The 1,452-nt window shown below is 64.8% G+C and overlaps 1 protein-coding gene across 1 annotated transcript; it reads left to right on the top strand.

The window, feature by feature from the left end:
- Positions 1-792: 792 nt before the first annotated feature.
- EMIHUDRAFT_250983 (hypothetical protein) lies at positions 793-1,421 on the top strand (the record flags this gene model as incomplete). Its single annotated transcript, XM_005793303.1, has 2 exons — positions 793-879; positions 1,167-1,421. Coding segments are annotated over 2 exons (342 nt in total), but the record flags the coding sequence as incomplete, so codon positions are not given.
- Between the last annotated feature and the right edge of the window lie 31 nt (positions 1,422-1,452).

Here is a 1,452-nt window from a genome sequence, read left to right as displayed (position 1 = left end):
GGGCCCCGGCAGGCCCTTCGAGGCGGGGAGCACAACGTTGCGGGACGCAAAGGCCCTCGAGCTTTCCCCACCGGTGATGGGTGGGCGGCGGCTCTCACCCCGTTTTTGCCTGAGAATAGGGGTCCGGGTTCATGCAGTGCTACGATCCCTGGCGGGGGAGTGCCCCCCCCCCCGAGGAGGGAGGCAAGGAGGCCCCCCCTTTCGGCGAGGGGGGTGGCTCCGGGGGCGTTGTGACGCCCAGCCTCGAGGCCCTCGAGGCGGGTTGGGACACCCCTCCCCGGTGGGAAAAGGGGCAAAGGGCACCCCTCCCCGGACCCATGAACCTCCCGAGAAGGGAGCCCCCTCCCGATTCAGTCGAAAATTCCCCAAGTGGGCCGAGCCTTTAGAGGAAATGATATATAAAGACCCGTAGATTGATATAGAAAGGGGAACGGGAAGAATTCATAGCCTGGCTCGAACTGGACTGTGGACCCCAAAACGGGGTACCATGGGTGGACCGGGGAGACAGAAAAGAGTTTTTAAATGAAGTTCAAGAGATGACGGTTAACGGGGGAGGGACACACACAGACACACACATTTGGAGTCAGGGTAGGGCATTACGTTATTAAGGGCCAGGCCCCCCGCCCCCCCCCCCCCCCCCACCACCACCCACGGTACAGAGGAAGAGAGAATCACTGTCGGAGTCGTGATTTCTTGTTCGATAGGGAAAATTGATGAGCCGAAAGTTCGAAATTGCAAGCACGCACGCAGTCCGTTATAACCGACAACCGTTCCAACCGCCCTGGCCCGGCCATGCTCTTCGACCGCTCGCAGCCGGCACCCTTCCGCATTGACATCCCCGTCGACGACCTCCTGCCCGCGCACCCTACGCCAGACGAGGTAGCGGCTGAGAAGCGTGCAGTCCTCTCTGCTCCTCGCACTGCCAAGTCCCCGGAGGCTCTGGCGCGCGCAGAGAAGCTTGGGGCACTGCTCCATGAGAATCACCTTTTGGCAGTGCAGCAGCGCGCCGCCCGCGAGAGTGAGCGCGCTCGTGAGGCAAAGGCTCGCCGCCTTCGGCACGAGGAGTCGGAGCGGCAGCGGCTGCAGGCGATAAACGCCCCTCAGCCTCGAGCCCCTCCCGTGGACTCTAGCCCCACATCCGTTTGTCGGCCACCCACCCGCCGCAGGCACGCCTCGACCGCGCCGCGTCCCGTGACAAGTCCCACGGCGAGGCCAAGGCGTCCGAGGCCGCGCTCAAGGCCCTGCTCCGCACGCAGAGGGCGGAGGAGGCGCGAAAGGCACGGATTGCCGCCGAAGAGGCGCGGTCGGAGAAGCTGGCCTCCCTCTCGGCTCGCGTGGAGGAGTCGGTGGAGCGCAAATCCAAGCTGGTGGCGGCGACGCAGGCGAAGAATGCATACCTCGTCAAGCGCGCCCTCGCCGTCGTGGCCGCCCACAAGGAGCAGCAGCGCGAGG

The sequence above is a fragment of the Emiliania huxleyi genome (assembly GCF_000372725.1).
Source record: "Emiliania huxleyi CCMP1516 unplaced genomic scaffold EMIHUscaffold_1019, whole genome shotgun sequence".
In the NCBI taxonomy this organism is placed as follows: domain Eukaryota; phylum Haptophyta; order Isochrysidales; family Noelaerhabdaceae; genus Emiliania; species Emiliania huxleyi.
This window is presented reverse-complemented; position numbering and strand designations above follow the sequence as displayed.